Source organism: Grus americana, chromosome 7 (assembly GCF_028858705.1).
Source record: "Grus americana isolate bGruAme1 chromosome 7, bGruAme1.mat, whole genome shotgun sequence".
NCBI classification, from domain to species: Eukaryota; Metazoa; Chordata; class Aves; order Gruiformes; family Gruidae; genus Grus; species Grus americana.
Window position 1 is genome coordinate 35,850,477 of NC_072858.1, and position 22,034 is coordinate 35,872,510.

General features: G+C 36.5%; 1 protein-coding gene across 5 annotated transcripts in view; it reads right to left on the reverse strand.

The window, feature by feature from the left end:
- The window catches only part of CTNNA3 (catenin alpha 3), a 512,488-nt gene that overhangs the window by 60,904 nt on the left and 429,550 nt on the right, over positions 1-22,034 (reverse strand). For all 5 annotated transcript variants that reach the window (XR_008577888.1, XM_054832089.1, XM_054832088.1 and 2 more), the window contains 2 exons: positions 11,022-11,114; positions 2,426-2,607 (listed from right to left, as the gene is read on the reverse strand). Coding sequence is in view for 4 of the 5 variants with exons in the window: in XM_054832089.1 (XP_054688064.1) it covers positions 2,426-2,607; positions 11,022-11,114 (275 nt within the window). In the remaining variant the exon portion in view is untranslated. The remainder of the gene's footprint in view (positions 1-2,425; positions 2,608-11,021; positions 11,115-22,034) is intronic.

Consider the following 22,034-nt stretch of genomic DNA (forward strand, 5'->3'; position numbering starts at 1 on the left):
ACCACTCCTAACTTCTGCTGAGCACTGACTGATTATCACTGGCCTTCAATGAAATCGTGAAGTATTTTTGTTAATGATCAGAGGCATACACATTGATACGTTATGCCATCGTCATTCCCTTCTGTTTGAATAATGAGTTATTTTGATACCAAAGTTAACTTGGTTTTAGTTGAATATATTATTGTTGTATAAATGTTCAGGATATCACAAACACACTAAGACGCCAAGATCACCTTGAAAAAGTTTGGAAAGCACTCATTGAGATGAAATAAAAATGAATGCAAGGTACTACTTTTGAAGAAAAACAGAAATCAGCTTGGGTACCAAGTGATTCAAATACGGAAATCTACTATTTGCCTGAGTAGCCTCTGATCTAACAAATACAAAATGTCAGAATCTTTTTTTTTTCCTTCCATGTCCAAGAACTTGGAATTGACTGGAGAGAAAACCTTAACGTGAGCTGGTACTTGCTGTGGCCTCTGCACTATCCATCCTCACATTTTCAGAGAGAAGGAAGCAAGAAAGCCAGCTGTGTTCCTCAACACTTAACTGACACCTTTGATACAGCAACAATAAGAAGGAGGAGAAGATACACAAGAGTTCACCTATTATTTAGATAGATACAAACCTTCATTATACAAGACTTTGTATGGCATCATTAAAGAAGAAACAAAACTTGAAAACATATTGCTGAAGGACATATTCAAAACCAGCTTTCTAAAGATGCGAGGTAAAGTTACGTAAGATGCACAAGTATCTTGCAAGACCATCATTGTATATACAGTATTATAGGGTGACCCTGGTTTCTGTTACTAACAGTCCTAGAAACTTAACAAAAGACTTTTTTAGCTTGGTAGGATAGCCCTACCCTCAAGAAATGACAACTTAAGCATCAAACACCTAATACAGTATATATATATAAGTATACAAAGTTTATATATATACTTGCATATCTCAGATTATAGTCTAAACATCTATGAAGTAAGAAGATGAATAAGTTTCCTAAAATTTGCAAGAGAATAATCAAAAATCCATCTTCCAATAATGTAGTTCCCTACCATGTTCTGAAGTAAAGATTAACGTTTCCACACTCTCTTCCCAATAGATTTTAATTTTACCTTCAAGTAAGTTATTTTACCAGAGTCACTTCAGAGTTCTCTGTGGACTCTTTGGATATCGGCAACACTGGACGAGAGCTGCTCTTCAACTCAAAACTGCAGATTATGCTGTGTTCTACAGAGAGCCTCAGATGCAAAACTATGAACCAGCCTTGTTAATCTTGATTAATCTAAACTAATAATTTAAAGAGTTTTGGTGAGGGAGGTGACTTTTAATTGTAAATACTGACTTTATGGCACAATATGTTCTTTTTTGAAGGTCTCAATACAAATCATATGCTCTTCAAAAGAATATAAGGATTGCAGAGTTCAACATACAGGTCTTTAAATCTCTCTCACATGAAGGTGAATTTGGAAAGTGCTAGCATGATAAAATGCAACAAATACCTTCCCCAGAACAGGCCTAAGCAGACCCCACCTTTGTTAGCTGGTTCAGCTCTATGCACCTCTGATAATTTACACATCTGAAGAATTTGTCCAAGAGGCTTGGATTTTTCTTCATACCTTGCAATGAAAGGACTTACTTTATGAGACATGAAGTGTCTTGCAAGACTGGTTGTATTTTAAGGCTTCACCTATCAGCAACTATTTTATTAGTAACCAGGTGGGGAAAAAAAAACCACTAGTATCTCTCTCTGGTATAATTAATTTGATGAAATTTACTGAATGCTTATTCAGTGCATGGCAGAAAAAGCTCCTGAACTGAAGATTTGTTTCCTGTATACAGGTGTCATAGAACATATACTGGCATCAGAGAGAAATACCAGTTTTGAAAGCTATCTGCTATAGGACATTTCATTCTTTAAAACTACATATAGCAGCACGATACAGTTCTGACAAAAGCTATAGTAAGTAATGGGATGTAAAATATGCATGAGTCTGAATGTGTACGTCCAGACATGCTCTGTACAGTATGTTTTATGCTTGACAGCATGGTATGGTACAAGTAGAAAGAACAACAGATCAGACAGAACTACAGCTTAAAATCAGGATTATTTTGTTACTTTTTCCCTTTCATTGAAAACAGAAATAAAGCGTTAAAAAATGTGCAAAAACCCCAACCAACCAAATGAATGAAAGAGGACAAAGAAAAATTAAGGACAAGCATAGTTCAAAACTTCAAACCTCCCTTCAAACATTTCAGTACTACTAGCTAGTGTGGTAAATCTAACTACATTAGCTTAGCCACTCAATTTTATGAAGATGCTGTCACCTGACATTAAAACCTCAGCATTTCCTGCTGTAACAATATGACAATGTTTTCCAACATTTATAAATATTGAAGACCCCTTTTTTTGCATAATTACCTTGTGAAATCAGTCATCTCCATCATAATCACACACATCCTCTTGGCCAAAACAATGATGTCATTGCTGGTATCATCCCATATTTCAATCTCTGCATCAAGCTTACTCTTGACTTTTTTAAAGTCAGCCACTTGCTCAGCTATCTTCTCCTTTTCAGCCTCTGGCAGTTGAGTCATCTTGGCCTGAAACACATGCACAACATCTATGTCAGAGTGGGGTTTTTTTTAAAAAAAAGGTCACTGGATATTATTAAATATATAGCTTAAACACATTGTGTCCTGAGCCAACTGTTCCAGCCTGAGCACTTCTGAATTTCAAAATCTGTATGCCATCATTGGGTTGGGCCAAATAAATTACCTCAGTGTAATGGGGACAGTGGTGTCCACGAAACCATTAATATTAACGTAGTGAGAGAAGGAGTAATAAATTCTTCCAAAGAGCCTTTATGAAATATGACTGATAGATTTTCCTTTTTCTTAGGGATAAAGGAGCCAAAGTGTTTTTAAGTATGATATATATGCAAGTTACAAAACGCAATATTCTTTCATGTAGGAAACAATAAATGAAAAGGTTTAATTGTCCTAAAACTTTCAGGTAGGCTTACCCTCTCTTCTGAGAAGGTTCTACCAACATAATTTTAAGAACTATGAAGTGGTCCAACTCTTGCACTGCAGGCCATCAGGAACTCACAGATACATACAGCAACTATTAACACCCTGTAATTATGCTGCAATTAAATAATAAATATATTGTGACTTACTCTTGTTTATAAACATTATCTACCATCCATAAAATGGAAAGTTAAGGCAGTGGCTGTATTACTTATAATTAGTGTAACAGGTAAGCAGTTTAATATGTAATGTGTATGTTTTTCAAGCTATGCCATTTCAGAGATTTTATGCTTGAATCACTCCCATCATAAGGTTAATTTTCCCTTTTATATGAATTACTGGAAATTACAGGTCTTCCAAAGTATAACTAAGTTGTAATTGCAGTCACAAAATTAGAAAGTGTAACTACTTTGAGGAATACCTTTCCTGTTTTGTTAAAAAAACCCACCCACCCAACCAACCAGAGAACACCAAGACACATTTTCCTCACGGTTGTAGGATAAGGTTGCTGGGAAAGGTAGGAAGCAGACAAAAATAAGAGCTGGGCTACAAAGTCAAAAGAACTTTTTATACCCCTTTTTATAATCTAATACATATTTGCTGGTTGGTGGTCGCTTACGGTATTTCCTAGCGCCCAGCTTCAATACTGTTTTTGAGTTCAAGAACACAGGCCTAGATCTGGAAACCACAAGAAAGATGACATTTTAATGAGGGAGTTGTGACATACTGTATCCTGCTATGTGCCAATAATGAGTTTCACGTGGAATGAGACACATTATCCACTGGAACAAAGGGGCAAAGGAAACCAGAATTCTGACCTTGATTTTTCTTTCATTTCTCTCATACTGCTTTAAAACCATGTACAGCAACAAAATAAAACAATTGTATACACAGCCTTTAAAGCGCAGATATGATTTTGTATCAAAATAGATAACGTAATGGTAAATGAGAAATGAAGATCTAAACTGTTATTACATAAGTGCAGGTTTATATTGTCCACTAGGAGAAAATGATTTTTTCATTACTTCTAAGAGAAAATGTTTTTTATTGCAGTAGCAGATAACAGAGTTAAAACTTGGTGAGAGGAAAAGTTGTATTTTTTATATTTTTCTTTCTTCTATTACAAAAAAAACCCCAGTATATATTTTTTTCTTTAATTTCTTTGAATTAACTCTTGAGAAGGCTATTTATCCCTGGTAGCTGGGGGTCTCCAACACTGGGGTTGTTTATATCATCCCATTTGCAACTTGACTTACCAAGTGAGACTGGCATTTCTTTTCATTTCAGCCCCTTCCAAGTTTCAGTCAATTCGCTATCACAGATACTAATACTTTAAGGTAAGAACAAATTGTCCACATAATAAAAGTAGAGGACACATAGGGAGTAACTACTTGGTGAAGACTGACTCTTCTCTCACTGGTGTAATACTTGCCAATGAGATCCCAACCCAAAGAACTGGCCTTTTGCCTGCTTTTGTTCCTGGCTACACTCTATGGAATTGAATTTCATCTAAACTTATGATTATTCTCTCCAAGTCTTAGACTGACATGCTTTTTTATTTTCCTGATCCCCTAAAACGAATGACTGGCCAGATGCACACCACCAAAATTCTTACTGCTTACAGGGAGGAAGGAAGGAAAGAAAAGCAACAGAAAGAAGCACAATACATTCAAGCAACTGTTTGTGTGAGACAGAGGTGAGCCAGGAAGAACCTCCCTTTGAAAATGATGTAACACTTCCTGCTTTGTAGGTTGCAGTGTGTCATGTAGCTATAGAGAAGGAAAGAGGAAAACTGTTTTTCTACAATTTTGTAGGTTACAAAGAAAACAAACCCCACTTTCCGGATGGAACATATGAAAAACTTTTCAGAGCTTTTACAAGCAGGAATACAAAATAACATGCTCTTCACATTCTGTAGTTATAAGATAATGGCATAGATCCAAAACCACCACATTAGTTGAGAGCTAAGCTTTTCATCCCACCACAGACTCAGCCACAAGAAGCCATCTCATTTATGTTCTTCCTCCCCGGCTGCCGAATCAGCTGAACATTTGGTGGAAGTGAACAAGATCCCTTCAAATCACTCAAAGGACAGTAATATATTTCAGTCAAACTTTTTTAAAAGTTCCAATTGCAACCTTTAATTGTTTTTTCTTGAACGAACTTTGTAGATCACTGTCATAAAATACATCTACATCAGCTGAGCCCGCTTCATCAGGAAGGGGAGCGTAAGATAGGCGCTTGTAAAGACTATTACAGAGATGTGTTTTGAATGCCACTATGGAAGTACCTTTCTTGAATACAGCTAAGAGTCAAAAGTGATTCTCTTAAAATGAGTAAAATGTGTCCATTAGCTTTTACAAAACATCCTGCTTTTTCTACTGAGTGAATAATTGCTCAAGTTTGGATAGAGGTGAAAGAGAGGATAGTGGATATTCAGCAATTCATGGCAAAGTGAATACACATGTTCCTCAGAGATGAACTGTGCAGGTGTGCGATACTGACAGCTGGCAGAAGCTGAATTTCTTTTGTTAAGTTTACTACCTGCTATCACCAGTTGACTTCTCCCAATTTTAAGAACTGTAGCATGCCAGCTGAAGTCCAGCATTCTTTGAACCAGTTCAGAGAGTGTCTCATTTGTGCTGCCATGTCAATTCCTGTATATTTTTAGTTACAATATAAATGGATAAAGAGGTAAAGCCATCAGGAGATAATAGAACAAACTGTTTAATGCCATTTTTGCATCAGCCTTCACTAAAAAGGTTGACTTAGATGAGGCAATTGTGTCATATTAATGTCATTTCTCTTTGTCCCAGGGTAACAGGCCTACAGATGAAGCAGCAACATGTCATAAATCTGGGCTTCACTAGGGTTTTGTCACTGATTCACATGTAATCCTCATAAATAATCTAGGGAAATATGATTTAGATGTAATTGCCATTGGCTGGATGTGATATTGGTTAGAAAACTGCTCACAGAATACTTATCAAGAACACATGTCAAACTGGAGGGATCTATCAGGCAAAATACTGAAGGGACCTGCCCTGACTCTGACATCACTCAGGATTTTCACTAACAGCATGGATGATAGAACCAAAAGTACCTATCACAGATTTGCAGTATAAGAGGCCTGGTTTGACATGTCAGAGTCCTGCTTTACAATTCAAAGCGATGTTGAGAAACTTGAGAACTGAGCTGAAAAAATAATAGGATGTATTTCAGCTGAGACAAGTGCAAGGTTTTCCATCTAAGAAAAATCACCAATACGCACACGGAACTGAGACAAAACCGGTTATCAGCAGTTCTGTGGCTGGGGATTAGTAGCTGATCAAAATGACGTACTCTCAGCAAAAAAACAAACCTCATACAAAACTCATTCTAAAGTATGCATATAGATGAAAATAGTGTAAACCTTACAGTAGTGCTTGTTGTTTAGACCACAGCTGGCATAATGCATTTAGCAATATAAATACTCTGGACACAAAATTCAAGAAGCCATTAACCAGCTGAAGAGCATCCAGAGGAGAAAAAGAGAGCAAAAAGATATACAGAAACCATGATCTTAAAGAATAAATGAAGGGTATTGGAGTTATTCAATCTGGAGTTTAGAAAACAGACAGGACACAGAACAAGGATCTACATGTACAAAAAAAATTATACACACACAAAGGAAAACTCACATCCTCTGTGTCCATTGGGAGTAAGACTAGTACTAACATGCTTAACTGCAACATATGGGGTATAAAGAAAAAACTTTCCAATAAACAATCAATTCCAGTAATGGCCTAAATAGAGACAGCAATTGCTCTTATACATGTCAGGAAGAAATTTATTTATTCTACCTTGGGCCAAATGGCTAGCTTGGCCTACTTTTTGGGGTTCTTTCCAGTCCTACTTTGTAATAGTATATAGTATTATACAGCTACAACATTGAGTCCTCCACTAACTTCATCTCTTCCCTTTACTGAAATTGGGGTAACTTAAGAATTACCATGGATATTGAATGCTTTTGATAGATCATGAATCCTGACAGGGACTCTTTTGTCATGTATTAAGTGTCAAAAATACTATTAACAGAACCTGCTCAGAATTACAGTAGTTATTTGCATTATGCTTGAATTTTTATCATCAGGATTTCAAGCCTGTGTGTGGCTTTGATAAAAATTAAACTTACAAAATATTTTAAACTTGGCTTTTTTATTAACAAAATAGCATATGCTTCCCGTTAATGTATGCCAGCATTTATATTAACGTAGGAATTTAGATGTAAAATATCTGTTACTTGAACAAGAATAGCTGATTCATTTGCTGGCAAATTAACTTCCCTTCTAAGTATTTTTTTATGCAAGTATCAATAGGTGTTCGTGGTGTTTGCTCTTATATTTATTCTCCCTTCTTAGAGAGTTCGGTAACACATTTATATGGGCCTCTTTTCAAGGCTAAATATATTTTTAGACATGAATTAATGATTGCTGTATTTAAGATGCAATACAAATACAACAGTAAAATAATTCAGCCTGGATCTTCTCATTCACAATAATGCACACTGAGTCAACTCTTCACCAGACCTGAATTGTTGCACAAACATAGTATACAACAAATCCGTATAAAAGAAGATCTTATTCTCAGGCATTCTTGTCTATGTATTCACAAAACAGTCTGCAGAACTCTGAGGAAAAAAATGTGGGCGGGTAGTTGCCTGAAAGCATTTCTGCTCTTGTCATCTGTAAATGGATTATATATGAGCTAAAACATTTTGCCTCTTCTTCAATATGAACACCTAACCTGTAGCAATAACTTTGAAATTAAGCTAAGCTGTTCTCTTCATTGATTTAGTAACTTTAAACACTTGAAATAAATTTTCTCCTATCATCAGAATGTACGTTGTCTTCTAAGTCTGAGAATTAACTGGGCAAATTCTTACTTGACCTTCTCTTCAACGCAAAATCATACGATAAAAAGCCACTACCTACCTCAGTGGAATTATACAGATCGTGATGGCATAAATTTCCTCAAGCAAAATTACTGTGTGATAAACTTGCAGAGTAACTACACAAATGAGACACAACAACCAGAGGAAGATCTAATTTTCAGCTCAGAAAAATTGCTTTACTCCTTGGATCCACAAGCATTACCTGTTTTTATAGTAGTTAAGGATTTGGTCATAAGGCTCATCTTCAGGGATATAAAAACACCCTACAAATAATAACCGTTATTGCTATCCAGTTTAATTACTGAGAGATCTCACAGCACATTGCCCAAGGTAACCTGCATCCAGCAGTGTGGGACGATGCCATGAGCACTATCATATTCAACTTAGAGATAGGGAATTATCTGAAGGAAAGATCAAAGAAGTAACATTTCCAAAATTACCTATATACTTGCAGAGTCAGGAACATAAATACGAGGTCAAATCTCAGTCCTGCTATCTCACTGCTAACCTATACTCTCTAAATACAGAGCCAGATTCTGAAGAAGTTATAGTTAATAATATATGAATTTTTCCTACATAAGGACAATGAGATTTGCTAGTTAGGTGTAGCCTTTGTTACAAGTGGCATATGCGTATCACATCTGGTTTTACATGCTTTATATGTTGTGATAAAAAGGGAAAGAAAAAAAGGCACTTTCATAGGCACTAGCTCCCTGTTGGAACAGTAAGAGATGTGAAAATACAACACTCTTGACAAAGCAAGAGTAATCAAAAGTGCTGTTATGCAGAACTAGTATCAAGACAGATATGTATAAATAAAATTGAATTACTATAGTGGAAATGCCCAAGAGAAAGAACTCAAGGAGGGGAGAAAAAAAAAAAAAGGTTACTCTGCGATCTTGCCATACCACTTCTGGAACATAGTCACTCTTGGTGTTACCACCGCATGTAAAAGCCTCCGCAACAGCACAGAAATTCGCTGTAGAACACAAAACAAGACAGTCCCTGACTAAACCTTAAAATCTACCTTCCCTATACAGAGTCTTCAATTGCTGAATAGGTTCTAGATATAAATCTTCAAGTATCAATATCACTGCTATCTAGATCCCCCAAAAAGGAACATTTACAATAATTGTATTATTTTGGGGAGAAATGGAAGAAAAAATAGAAATGTACTTCCTATACTGTTAAAATACTGTTTTTTTAGATGTACTAACGATAGTTTATCTATAAATAACAGTCCTTTCCACCTCTCCACCAATTCACTGACAGTGCAGATGATACATTGTGTAACACAAGGAAAAGCACATCCCAGAGACACCTCTCCACAGTAATAACCTATGCGTCTGATTCTTAACGGCCAGCTCCCTACCAACAACAGTCTCTCAGCACGCACTTCTTGCTTTGTGTAGTCATCCGGAAGTATGTGTTATTCATGGTTCTCTTTTCAAAAAGCATTCCCTTTAATGAAGTACTCTGGTTTATCTGAGAAGTGGAAGACCCTGTGTGAAAATGTGATCTTTTAAAGCTCTAGTGGATCTTTTGTTACTACATTGTGATAGTAAACACGCACAAACTACTACTTCTGTTTTCCCAGCAAGAGAAAAACTTCAAGTGCATTCATTACAGGATATGTATGAAAATATGCAAGCATACCATCTGTATCTGTTCCAAACAAATTTATAGCATCCTACATGGATAATGTTTTGAAGGAAAACCTTGCCTTTTTAACTACAATAGAAATTTTAGCCTGTAATGTAGGGAAATGTGCTGAAGTTGCAAAGAGTAATTTAAACTGAGAAGGGCAGCTAGTATATTTTAATTGCCAGTTATGTTTACTGAGTAACAAGATTGTATGAAGTGATCTTTCACACAGTTGTTACATTTCTCACAGTGTTTTAAGAATCAACTCAGTTAATTAATGTATAACTGATATGCACATATGCAACACAAGTGAATAGCACTCATTTTGGCTAGTGTTTTTCGTTAGCATTTAGAGTCTTAATAAAGAAAATATTTGTGTTGAATAAAAAAAAGTGTTTCCTGAAAAACAGATGTGAATTAAAATGCCATTTTCTTGACGTAATTCTTTTTATATTGAAAAGTTTTGTTTTTTCCCAGCTAGTTCTATCATTTGTAATTTCCATTATGGGAATAATACTAGAATCAATCAAGTGTGAGAGATGTTATTGCTCTAGGTATTGAGCAAACAAGTAATGAAGTAGACATTTCTGACCCCATGCATCTTTCCACTTCAGAAAGTTGTGAATAAGAGTACAGTTTTGCTGAATCATTATTTAAAATGGAAACAAAAAGAAGATTAATGTTAGCTTGCTAAATACATCAATTTTGTACTAAGAAACCTTTTGCTATCTCAAAAACGTTTTCAGGCTCTTAAAAATGTTTGAATGTAAACAATAAACAAAAAACCAGTAATGTAGTGAAGTCCTCAGGTTAAATGATGATACAACAGGAAAATCTGATTCGGAACATCCAGAAATACAGAAAATGTCAAATATTGTATTGTCTTTCATACTTCCTCATGAATTCACTAGTTAAGCAATAAACTATAAAATAGGTTCACACATGAACACAGCAGGAAAAGTAACTCACACACTGCAGTGGCAAAGATCCCAGATATAGCCCTTTCTCTTCTGTGCACGGGAACTTTCTATTATGTAGAGGTTATTTTTGGTTAATATGCATTGCAGGCTTCAGTACAACCCAGATATAAAAAATTCCTTATTAACCTAGCTTCTATTAGACCAAGCCACATTTATGCACCTGTAACCTGTTAGAATTTCATTCAGTAAGAATTTTTCTAATTTACATGTTCACCAAGTATTTACAACTTAATTACATTGTCTTTTTTCTCTTTCAGGTCATACACACCAGTTTTATGCCCTCTATACCTTTTCAGAAATCTATTAAGAGTTGAAGAAGATTTTAATGATTCACCACGTGACTTTAAGTGGCTTCACAGAAACAGTTAACACAACAGCATTTTTTCCCTCATCAAACTGCTTTTTAAATAAACTGGTGTAATACATACCCTGTCAGTTTTCCCTTCAGTTTGAATACTTGTACGACTACGTGCATCATGGTCTTCTTCAAGGTCAGATACATCTTCTAACTCCTCAGGAGTCTGGAGAAAAAAAAATGTGGAAATGGGTTATTCTCTTTTATGGTTAGTAACTTTGGTATAAATGTCAAACCTATATTATAATTTGGTCTAAGATAATGTCTGACAAACAAAACACAGTCCTGTTCTAGCATTGCACTGGTTACTAATTGCCAAATAAAACCAAATTGTGTCAGACAGCTTTGAACTACTTCAGAATAGCCCTGCTTTAATTAAAGCACTGACTTTTAAAGTTGGTACTTAGGGAAGTTATTTTGTATTTAAATATTGTGTTATTGCTGCTAGCAAAGGTGTCTTGCAAGAAACCTTTACATGACCAGAATGGATGTCACATTTTTAGAACCAAAAGATTTTTCCACTTCTTTTACAAGTCTTTCTACTACTTCACTGTCCAAAAAGACTCATATGCCCACTCTCCCATCTCCACATTAGAAACAGCAGATCTAGTAGGCCTTCAAAAGGGTCTAATCCTTTGTCAGTGGGTGTAAGAGGCTTCAGAATCCTGCTGATTTTTTATTGCTACACTGACACCTAAGAATGCTCCAAGTCAGCTATGCGCTCTGGAAGGGAAAGAACACATCTTCCCCAGTTTTGAATACATCACTTCCCAATTCCATCAGGCAGCAGAAGTTCCTGCACTACAGGAAAAAATTAAGTGGCCCTAATTTGCTATTTGTATACATGGTATTTTGTATGCCACTGTCTGTTCTTTCTGGTCACCCTAACTGCTGTTCAAGCAACACCAGTTTATTACAAGAATATACACAATTGCATTATGACAACTTGCTATCCTTTACTACTGATGTGATGTTTTTCTTAGGGCTGTCTGGTTTTTGCCTGTAGGTGGATAGGAAGTAGTTCTTACAGATATCAACTACTGATATCCAGCCATCTTCTCAACAAAGGAAAGTTAATCCCAACAGCATTAGGTAAATACATTTACGCTTTATTCCGCATATAAGCCTTTCAAAAACCTTAAGCTATTATCCTTCAAACAGTTATGTATGTTTGGTAAAAATGTAAATTCTGGTTTTAGCCTCCTCTCTTAATATGCTCTCTGAATTCTCCTCTTCTCTGTTCCTCTCCTTTTTTTTTTCTTCCCTCTCCCTCCCCCCACTCAAAAACATAATGCACCCACATACGCTAATGTACCCACAGCTAAAGAATCTGTTTTGGTAATGTAGGTTTTGGGTACTAAGTTTTTCAACCATACACGACAACTCCATCAAAAAACACTGTTTAACTTATGACAAGAGCAGTTTTCTATACAATCCAGGTCTCCAGGTCTTCACGTTTATTTCTTCCTTCCCACTTACCAACATATTATTAAAAAAAAGAAGTCTTCATGCAGTCTGAATTTCATCATAAATAACTTAGTAAAAAAAGCATAATGAACATGGCTGCATAAATGACCTCAACAAAATAGATAGGCAATCAAATTTGGGGGCAAAGATGAACATAACACTACACTGGTAAAGCAGAGAAAAGGAACATTTTCTTTTCAGGCAAAAACTAACAGTGTGATGAAGTCTTTCAGTTTTAGTCCTAGAATTATAGGTAATAAGAATTCCACAGTAGCCAAAAGCTGTTACCATACAAAAGTTGTTCGAAAACCAGCATTGTGGAAGGAAAATCAGATTTTGTTGTGCATGGATATCCATGAAATAAAAAAAAACCAAACAACTTTCACAAGCTCACTTTAATTGAAACACTTACAGACAGTCCTATTAGAGGACCGACAACAGAAAGGGTATTAAAACGGAGTAACTTTAGCTTCTCAGGATTATACTGACCAGGGCCCTAAGGCAGGTAATAACCTTGATTCAGTGAGAGGCTTACCGAAAAAAAAAATCACGTTCTTTTTAAAGCTATACGATACTTGGTTACTATAGATATACACTGTGATTCTTCGGGGTTTTTTGTTTTTTTACACATTAACCTACAAATTTTTCCCCCAATGATCATAAAGTTGGATTCACAGTAGCAGGGCACCATTCCTTTCTTGGTGAAGTTATACTTGTGAATGTCTGACAACCACACATTTCAAATATAGTTTGGGATTTTTTTCTATAAAACATGGAATACAAGATGCTGTGACAGGGCAGAATGGTTAATAATTTTGAGACAGTGACATTTTAGGTCATGTCAGTAAGAGCTTTACACCATCACCACCCCACAACAAATTACATGTATTTGCAAAAAAGTTTATTTTAGAAGACACTGAGTAAATTTTGTACAATTGTACTGATACTATTTTTCTGTAAAGTCAAACTGCATGAATATTACCAGCCTGACTGTAGACACCTTAGAGAGCAAAGAGGACATGAAAATGACACTAGTATCTCTAAATGACAGTCTCAGACAATGTCAATCTATTAATCTGATAAGACACTTTCAAAACTGCAAGTTGTAAAACAGAGATCTCTTTCCAGCTGCACTGACATAGGGATTCACTCTCCAATTCATAACTCAGAACACTAGGTCACAGTCTAAGTGCAAGTGGGTTCATCTTCGAGCGCCTCTTGGCCCAAATTTTGTCAGAAAAATATCTTTTTTTTCTTTTAATAATGCATATGCCCTTTTCAGTTTAGTAAGATTTATTTGTGGCTGAGATTCTAAGTTTCTTCTACAAGCCCCATTTTCCTAGCCAGAGGAGTATACTCTCAAGTTCTTCCTAAGTCATTTTCTCCAAAGTCTAGATCTGCCAGGTTTTGAACTACAGAATTCAGGAAAAAACCCTATCCAGTCATTAAAGACTAAGGACAAAGTTTCAAGCAGAAAGAAGTTCTTGATTTATCAAACCTTACATCACAAAGCTATAAACTACAGTCATTTTCAGACACCAAACATCCAAAATTGGGGAAAAAAATAACCCACCATAATTGCAGTAGGTTGACACTGGTCGGACACCAGGTGACCACCAAAGCCACTCAATCACTACCCTCCTCAGTGGGATGGGAGAGAAAATTAATGAAAGGCTCCATGGGTCAAGATAAGGACAGGGAGATCGCTCAGCAATTACTGGCATGGGCAAAACAGAGTTGACTCGGGTCCCTTCCACGGATGCAAGCCTGTTTCTCTCACATATTCTCACTCCTCTCTCCCGGCTGCAGTTGCACAGCAGTTTTTTCCCCCTCTTAAATATATTATCCCAGAGGCACTGCTACCATTGCTGATGCGCTTGGCCTTGGCCAGCAGCGGGTCCATCTTGCAGCTGGCTGGCGTTGGCTCTGTTGGACACAGGGGAAGCTTCTAGCAGCTTCTCACAGAAAATGGAAATAGTTACTCAATTGTTTTCTCTCCTTGGTAGCTGCTATATGTAATTCAGTGCAAGATTTGTGATTTTTCATATTGCTTTCATGATCCACTATTTATTAAATATTTATTAAATATTTATTAAATATTTATTAAATATAATAATTTATAATAGAAATAATAATAAATAATAATATATAAATAATATTATAAGTCTTATTATAAATAATAATATAATATAAATAATAATAATTTATAATATAAATATTTATTAAATACCTAACAGACATATGTATCTACTTATATGTGTATTACTTTCATGTGTGAACACATGGATAATCCATACTGGGAAACTGAACATAATGCAACTCTCTGCTGGGTTTGAATTCTACACTCAGTTGGAGTTCTACGGTAAGAAAATGTTATTGCATGTTTGAACTGGTCTTTATTAAGAGTATGGACTACCAGGACTTGTAACACAAAATTGGGTGATATCCATACACAGAAATTTTGCACAGAAGAGCTTGAGGACTGGAATAAGAAGAATGGAAGGAATTTCAAAATACTGTTTAAGGTTGAGTATTTGGGGCTATATAACCAACCTCTGACATAAACTGGAGTCTCAGCAACTACAAGTGACTGAAAAGGAAGTGACAGGATGTCACTGTAGTCAGTGACAGGATGAATACAAGACATAAATGGCAAATTCACTATTAAGTCATACGAAGTGCAGAATTTCCAGTAAATGTAAGGAAGAATATTGAAGTAAAAAAGTCCTGTGCAAGACTCCAGTCAGCAAGACCCTACAAACTCATGAGTGAAGCACAGCGGTAAAGAGAGTTTGGAAATAAATTTAAAGAGGAAGAATTAGAAAAAAGTTTCCAGCAGCCATAGGAGCAGAACTCTTGAATAGTCTCCCCTAGGGGTGCTAGAGGTGGGGAGACCAATTATAAATCAATTATTAGATAAAGGCTGAGCGGCCTACAAACAAGGTTATGTAACAGCTGGCTGGAAGAGCAGAGGTGTGGGATAGGACAGGATGAGATGGGATGTCTGCCCCAGCTTCCTGGGTCATGATTCTAAGAGAGATCTCAGTCATTTGGGAAAAGTCTTTGCTTACCCCAATGAAAATTCATTCAAATATGCCTCTACACATTTAAGATTGTAATTACATTACTACTCCTGACATGTTTCACAAGTGAGCGTGTATTTCTTCCCACATTTAAAAGCTTGTAATAAATCTGCATTCTCATAGGTTTTGCTACTGAAGTCTCAGACTACAGCCAAGTCTAGTATTCATGAATTTTACACCTTCCTGGTATTCAACTTCAAGCCACAATAGCAAGTCATTACTTTGCACATGGTTCATTTCCAGCTATGAATTACTTTCACATTTTCATTTATGAAATGAAAAACACTCTCTGATCACAAACCTTTTCATTTGCTCTTCTACTAGGGTTTTAAAGAGAATAATTAATAAAAACAAGGCCTGGCCTCAGTCTTTCCAAACTAGGTGCAAGTGTGTTCTTTGGCTTATTTGCTTTCTAATCCAAGCTTTGTAGAACAATGTGTTTGACTAAGTTTTACAGCATTTTCTCCAACACAAAGTTTTATATGCAAACCTTCCTCAAAAGTGGATATCCAAACAACTTTATCTAGATCATTCATTTTTAAAGGTCACATACACCCATGAAACCATCAATCCTGCAAACAAAGGGTCTCAGCTGTTAAAACAGAATGCAGAGTGAAGTCTAAAATCTCAAGATATACAATGTAAATGGACAAAGAGGCATCGTGATGTGAAAGAAGGAAGCTATCTCCACTTATCTAACATTCAATTAAATGTTGGCCTTTAAATTGTCATTATATGCTCTTATGCTTTATCTTATCTTCGTTTCAACACCCGCAATCAGTCATTCTTTTTCCCAAATGAATACTAAAATGCAGTGCAGACTAGCACTGTAACAGGAGCTAAGTTGATGAGTGATCTCTTCATTATACTACTACAAATACAGAGTTATTTGTGGTATGTAAATACCACAGCAGCAACAGAAATGCTTGTGTGCACTCTAGGAGGATCTGAATTTGTCTATTATATTCTTCACTGAATACAGAATGGGTTTAAAGAGATTATCTACTCTACTCTGGACATTTGACTAATGCCTGTATTTCAAAAATTGCATCATGTCAAGCAGCGTGTCATTCAGTGTAACGAACTATGGTAAACATGTCACAAATGGGCCCTCTGCAAACATTTAGCTAGTGTCCAATATTTTTGTGTATTAGTCACAATATCACCGTTATCCCATAGTTAATTCTGCCAGATGACAGGCTGCCGGAGAAAGAATTTTGATGTGCTAGAGGGAGAACAAGAAATTGCAAGCATTATTTGTTTTTCCTGACTAATTTAGTAAGAATCTCGTAATTGTTGCTATCTATTCAGTAAAAGCACTTTTCAGTTTTTTGCTAAAAGCAATTATTTTGAGTGTTATTTTGAAAACAATAAAACCCCACATTATAAAGGGCAAACTAAAATCTTATGTTCTTAATCTGTCAATATTCTGACACCTTAGTGCTATAGCAAATACCATCCCCTTTATTTATCATTAAAAATGATCATAGGTCTATTCTTGAAATCTATACTTGGCACTTCTCTTAAAATGACATCTTTTGCATACTACTTTATTTGGGCTATTATGAATATAAAGCTAACAACTGATTAATTAAGCCAGAAATCAGAACTCTGCCTTTGATAGAAGTATTGTCACCAACTGCTGGCATGGAATTTATCTTCAAGTAATAGTAAAATCATTATCCTGCTATAGCCTGTGCACATTACAGATAGTTAATTTTCAAATGCAGGTGATAAACAGTTCTTGTTACTAAGAGAGAAAATTGTGCAAAACATTTTTTATGTTCAGGCTGTAATTTCAAACCAGATTGGTGGTGAGAATATAAACTTTGGTGAAGACTGAACAGTTTAGTCAATGATGAGAATAAATGATAACCTTCAACACTGAAAGACAAAAGTATTTTCAATTAAATAAAAAAAAAGATTATGTTATATGGTAAAGAGTTGAGGTTTTAAAAATAATAAATGCTGTGAACTCATAGTATGGGGTAAAAGATACCTTATTACTTCTGGATGCTAGGAATTTTTGTTTGCTCAAGTAACAATAAGTCAATTTATAACATTCCACTCCAGGAGATTAAGACAAAGAGGATAAGATTAATCACCATTAGAAACAGCTTAGACAGATCAATAGCCTGACTCTGTGGCAATTCCTGTTTCTTCAGTTCTCACTGAGAATACATTAGGATAACAGTCTTCTCAAAAAATGGCCCCAGGAGATAGGATGTGAGCAGAGGGGTGTAATTGAAAAGTTTAAAGTGAAATTTTTGAGAACTGCCTTCTGAAAATCCTTTTAAAGTAAAAAATGTGAAGTTCTCACAGCTGAGTAAGTTGGCACAGAAAGTTTTAGCACCTATTTTCTATCCAAAGTTACACATTTTTTGCTGGAAACACGTATTTCAGCCCTGTTTTCATTCTTTCTTGAAGTTTAGTTGTACCTCTTGAAGCACTGATGGTACTTTGTAGGTATGCCACTCTTGCATAATGCCAAGAACAATTTGAAGAGAGTTTTACTCCTGAAAATACTGACCTAGTTATGCTGTTGTAAAAGCACTGAACACATATTTAAATCTAAAAAGCTGGGGGAAACTTTCAAGTTCAAGCATGCACATCACAACCAGTAATGGTATTGTAACCATAAGGGTCAAAAGATACAAGGAAGACAGGTTTACAGAATAGGTAGCAGTTTTTATAAAATGAAAGAGCATGATCAGAAAAGAAGCTAAGATTTCAGGAGTACAAGTTCTTTATCAGGTACCCAAGGACTCACTTGGTAAACTGAAAGCTTGTTTCCTTTTTTTCAGATAATTCATTTCAAGGAAGCACTTTTTGTGTTTGACATTTTAAAAAATAATTTTAAATCCCAAATAACAACAACAGAAAATAAGATCAAACATAGCTATTACAATTACACACCTTTGTTGTAACCAAAGTCCCTGTCTTCACTCCATGAAAACCATGACAATGGATACACAGCTCCATGCAAAAGTGTGTACTTTGCTTATGCTTATTAAGTTGGAAACGTCATCATATGGATTAGAAACTTCCATTTGAAACTCAGAAAATTAGTAATTAACAAGAATAGAACAGTAGGTTTTAATACAAGTGATTTGTTGTTTTGCTTGTCTAAAATGTATCGCCTGTTTCCTCTGCTGGGTTGATATACATTTGCTCCACCTAGTGGGAAGCTACTTAAGACATTTCATTTATAATGGCAATACTTCTGAAGTTGTTTGAAGACAGATAGTGAAAAGCCAATTAAGCTGTTGTTTTCACTTTTGCCAGTAATCTTTATGAGGTAAATTATATATGGCCTACCAATTTTATAGTTGTGATTTAAATAGAAGACTTTACTTCTAAACATTATTTGAGTATTTGAAAATAAAAATAGAACTTGTTCTCTCTGTATTTATTGAAAGTAGTCTAAAACATCATTACTGGACGACTGGCTACCTCTAAAGGCAATCAAACAGATGCTTCGCATTTTGACTCTTCAAAAATTCGTAATGGTTCCCATTTTCAAAAAAGGTCAGAAGAACAAACCGGGAAAGTACAGGTTGCTCAGCCTCTCCAGTCCCTGGGAAAATCATGAACTGCCTCCTCCTGGAACACACTTTGGGCACAGTGGAGACTATCAACAGTCAGCATGGATTTCCCAAGGGTAAATCATGCCTCATCAACCTGACTACCTTCTCCCACATTTCTGGGTGAAGGAAGAACAGTAGCTATCATTTAGAAAGGCTCTTCACACCATCTCCCAGTTTCTGTAACCAAGTTGGGACATTACACTTTGGATGGCTGAAGAATTAGATGGACAAAAACAGGTCAGATGATCAGGCTCAGAGGGCCATGGTTCATGGGTTGTGGCCCACCTGGTGGCTGGGAACAAGAGGAGTACCACAGAAGACTTATCTATCCTAAGACCAGTTCTGTACAATATCTTTACCAAGGGTCTGGAGGAGGTGATGGAGTGCACACTCAGCAAACTTACAGATGACACCAGAAGGAAAGACCAATCGATATGCTTAAGGGGAGGGCTCCCATCCAGAGGGATATATACGCACATTGTAGGAATGAGCTGACAGCAATCTTACAAAATTCACCAAGGATAAATGCAAAGTCTGGCAGCTGGGAAGGGAGAACCCCTTGCTACAAACAACAAGCTGGGGCTGGGAAACAGATCAGCTGAAAAGGACCTGGGGATCTTAGCACCCAACAAGCTGGCCACGAGCCAGCAGTGTGCCCTGGCAGCATGGGAACGCCAACAGCATCTGGACTCTATGAACCACAGAGAGCAAATTGCGGGAAGTGACTATCCGCCTTTACTCAACACTTGTTAGACAGCATCTAGAATGCTGCATCCAGTTTTGGCCCCCACTCAAGACATAGAAGACACTTGATTAACTGTAGCGAGGTCAGCAGAGGACCATCAAGACAGCTGGTGGCTGGAACATTTGTCCTACAAGGAGAGGCTGAGGGGACTGGGCTTGTTCTGCCTACAGAGGAGGTGGCTTCGGGGCATCTAACAGCAGCCCACCAAAACCTATGAGGAGATCATCAAAAAAATGGAGCTAGACTCCACACAGCAGTGCATGGTGGGAGGATGAAAGGTAATAGGAACAAGAGAAGGTAAGTTGGAACAAGAGAGGTTCACCCTTGTCATAAGGAAAACCTTTTTCCCCATGAGGACAGCCCAGCAGTGAAGCAGGCTGTCCAGAGAGGTTGTGCAGTCTCCATCCACTGGAGGTTTCCAAGACAGAGCTAGTTATCACCCCGTGGATGGGACTGAGGAGTCCCATGGAAGGCAGGAAAACCCCCAAAGCAGAAGGCATCATTACAGTGAAGATCCACTTAGCTAGATCCAGTCACAGGTTCCAGGTACTTTCAACAAAAGCCTTTGTTTCCTTCCTCGTCTTTCATGCTTGCTTGCTTGCTTTTGTTGGGGTTTTTTGTTTGTTTGTTTGTTTGTTTGTAGGGGTTTGTTTGTTTGCTTTAATGTTTAGTTTGTATTTTAATCTCACCTAATGGATAACTTTCCACAATGCTTCTTCCTTGTGATAGGGAGTAGTGAGGTGTGGTGAACAAGAGATTTGAAATTATGCTTTGAAAACATGCGATACAGACTGCCTTCCTGCAGAAAGTCCCTTTCCTCCCTGGAAGACTCCATTTCTTGTGGAGAAGGAGAGTATATCCCAAAGTCTCATTCCCAAAGCCAAAACAAAACAACTGTTTCAAGGCAGACTGTCCTATGAAATGCAGATAAGAAAACTGAAACTGCTTTTGGAAAACATCAATATGTTCAAGGTAAAAAAGGTGCAGTGAATACCTCAAAGTTTGACTGTCTTAAAAAAAACATTTCAGTGCTCAGAAAGGACAAGACACAAGAGACAAAACAGACAATTCAGAATTCCATAAGAAATCTAGGTTTATCAGATTAATAAAGTCTGAGCAATGGCAGCCCCTGCATCAAAGATTTTTCTCTAACATGCCAAATCCATCTGCTTCTGTTAAATGAATTATACTAAATGATCATACTAAAAAAAAAAATTCTCTTTGATAGATGAATATATCATTAGAAATCTTTTGCTAAGGGATAAGTACATTTCTCAGACTGGAGGAGATGAAATTATTCTCTACAACCTGGAGATTTCCTCAAGTCTCTTGAGTCTCAACCAACCCTCTCTGCTATCTGACCTGCAAGTGAAATATATCATCTTCAACAGAGGTACACAGAATAAGCCTGTCAATCAAAAACTTGTGCATAATTGTAAAAATACAGATTCTAATGCATAGCCCACTCCTGAATGCAAAGGTACCACTACCGTCATCCTGCCCACACATACCCACCTATGACTTATTTTTCGAAATGTAAACTCAGTTTTAGCAGATGTTCCTCCCAGACACTAAGACAGTGAAAATAAAACCACCCTGTGAATCCCATATCCATTACTTTCATTCCTGCTTTTAATTATCAAGAGGCTTCTGATGCCCCGAACATGCATCCACCTACATTTAGTCATTCAGTAACCAATAAGCGTTCAACTGAGTGATCAGTGCCAGTTGTCGTGGAACTAAATAACCTATTAAGCACATCATTGTGCAAACCAGCCTTCATGTCACAAATCAGTAATTTGATTCTGCTTTAAGGGGCCTTCATTACTAAGTAGGCTCCCCAAGTGAAATGGAATTAAACACACACACACTCCTCCCAACCATGCCTCAAAGAACACTATTTCAGGTCTTGTTTCTTAACAAATGATTTCTACATGATTCAGTTGTAATTTTTAGAGCTGCTAAAGAGAATCATACAACAGCAGCTTTTTAGTTATATGTACACTGTCTGTTATGACTAACAGTCCATGGAAAATTCTTGGGTTTGTATGTGAAATGATTTCTTTAATTTGGGAAGGTTTCATGACAAAGTTACGTGAAATAAGGCAGCAAGGAATATCTCCCTCTAACACATCAAATGAGAAATTTATTCAGATTTATATTTCCCTTTGCCTACTTTTTCACAATGTGCATCTTTGACAGGC